At 51.9% G+C, this 1,820-nt stretch overlaps 1 protein-coding gene across 1 annotated transcript in view; it reads left to right on the top strand.

The window, feature by feature from the left end:
* The first annotated feature begins 977 nt into the window (after positions 1-977).
* NPW (neuropeptide W) overlaps positions 978-1,820 on the top strand; it is a 6,888-nt gene continuing 6,045 nt past the window's right edge. The window contains 1 exon segment of the mRNA XM_015564054.1: positions 978-983. Coding sequence (XP_015419540.1) covers positions 978-983 — 6 coding nt within the window.

Genomic DNA, 1,820 nt, shown 5'->3' with positions numbered 1-1,820 from the left:
TGCCCCTACCGGTTTGGCTCAGTGGATAGAGCGTCGGCCTGCGGACTCAAGGGTCCCAGGTTCGATTCCGGTCAAGGGCATGTACCTTGGTTGCGGGCACATCCCCAGTGCGGGGGGAGTGTGCAGGAGGCAGCTGATCGATGTTTCTCTCTCATCAATGTTTCTAACTCTCTATCCCTCTCCCTTCCTCTCTGTAAAAAATCAATAAAATATATTTAAAAAATAAAGAAAGATGCATGCACTTAAAGACCTTTATAAAGACCACCAATTTTAACAATAACAGGAAAGTTTGTGGTTTTAAAATGAGGTAAATACTAGAAGAAACAGCTTCAAGGAGTTGGAAGCAATTGCCCCCGGAAAGCAGGACTGGCATGTGGACATCTTTATTTTCCCCTTATGTTAGAATTTGATGTATGATATATAATTTTAAAATGGCCAAACGGAGCCCTGGCCAGTGTGGCTCAGTTGGGCATCATCCCATGCACCAGGAGGTTGCTGGTTCGATTCCTGGTCAAGGGCACATGCCCGCGTTTTGGGCTCAATCTCCCGTGTGTGTGTGTGTGTGTGTGTGTGTGTGTGTGTGTGTACACGCGCAGGGGTGGGGTGGGAGGAGGCGGACATGCAGGAGGCAGCCAATCGATGTTGGGCTTTCACATAGATGTTTCCCTTTCTCTGAAATGAATAAACTATTCTTTTTAAAAAAAGACAACATGGAGAGATTTGCTCATTCACTATGTCATTATGATGGAATTCATGTTGGGAACCAGGCTCTGTGCCTGGGGTTGGGGCCATGCGTGCAAAACAGATGCGGTCCCAGCCAGTGGGGGGCTTGGTGTGGTGTTGGGGGAAAATGTTATGCAGACAGCCTGAAGCCGGGATCAGTCGCTGTCTGGGAGGGGCTGTTGTGTGGATGCCAGGAGAGGTGATTCTCCAGGAAGGAGAGTTCTCATGAGCTCGTAGGCTCTTCACCTCCTACCATGGAGGTTTGGCTTCAGGCCTCCCGTGGTGCCAGGGATGGCAGAGGCTTTGTCACTGAGCCCTCTGCACTCCACACTGGGAGCGCCCAGGGTTCAAGCTGTTCCGCCCTTGGTTCCCCCGATCCAGCTCTGGGCTCCCTCTCCCGCATGCCTTCCGAAAACTTGGTCTATAGGGATGACACAGACCTGCCCAGCCAGGGCCCAAGAAATGGTCTTGGGGGGATCATGACTACAGAGGAGGCTGGAGGTTGCCAGGCCCTTCTTCTGCCCAGGCCAGGGCTGGGGTACAAGGAGGGTCTGACTATTGTGGGAGATTTGGGGAACAACTAGCCCCTTAGAGGAGGGCTTGATGTGGCCAAACTTGTGGTTTCAAGCATCTGCTCTGCTGGAGCTAGGAAATGGGTTTGTGGGGAGAAGCTAGGAGTGGAAGAGCAAAGTGTGGGAACAGATTTGAGAGCTGGTTACATAAAAATAAGAGACAGTCCCTGGGGAGGAGAGACACAGAGGGGTCCTCAATGGTGCTGAGGGCCCCCCACGAATCAGCCCTACTTGACCAACCTGGGCTCTGCCAGCCTCCCTGTCTTTGCTCTGCTGGTGCCCCACCAAAACGAGCTCTGGGCCCGGCCGGTGTGGTTCAGTGGTTGGCCGTCTACCTATGAACGGTTAGATTCCCAGTCAGGGCACATGCCCGGGTTGCATGGGCTGGATCCCCAGTGTGGGGCATGCAGGAGGCAGCCGATCAATGATTCTCTCACATCATGGATGTTTGTGTCTCTACCTCTTTGAAATCAGTAAAAATATGTATTTTTAATAAGAACTCTGGCTAAGGGGCATTTCTTTGCC

Source organism: Myotis davidii, unplaced genomic scaffold (assembly GCF_000327345.1).
Source record: "Myotis davidii unplaced genomic scaffold, ASM32734v1 scaffold599, whole genome shotgun sequence".
NCBI lineage: Eukaryota > Metazoa > Chordata > Mammalia > Chiroptera > Vespertilionidae > Myotis > Myotis davidii.
This window is presented reverse-complemented; position numbering and strand designations above follow the sequence as displayed.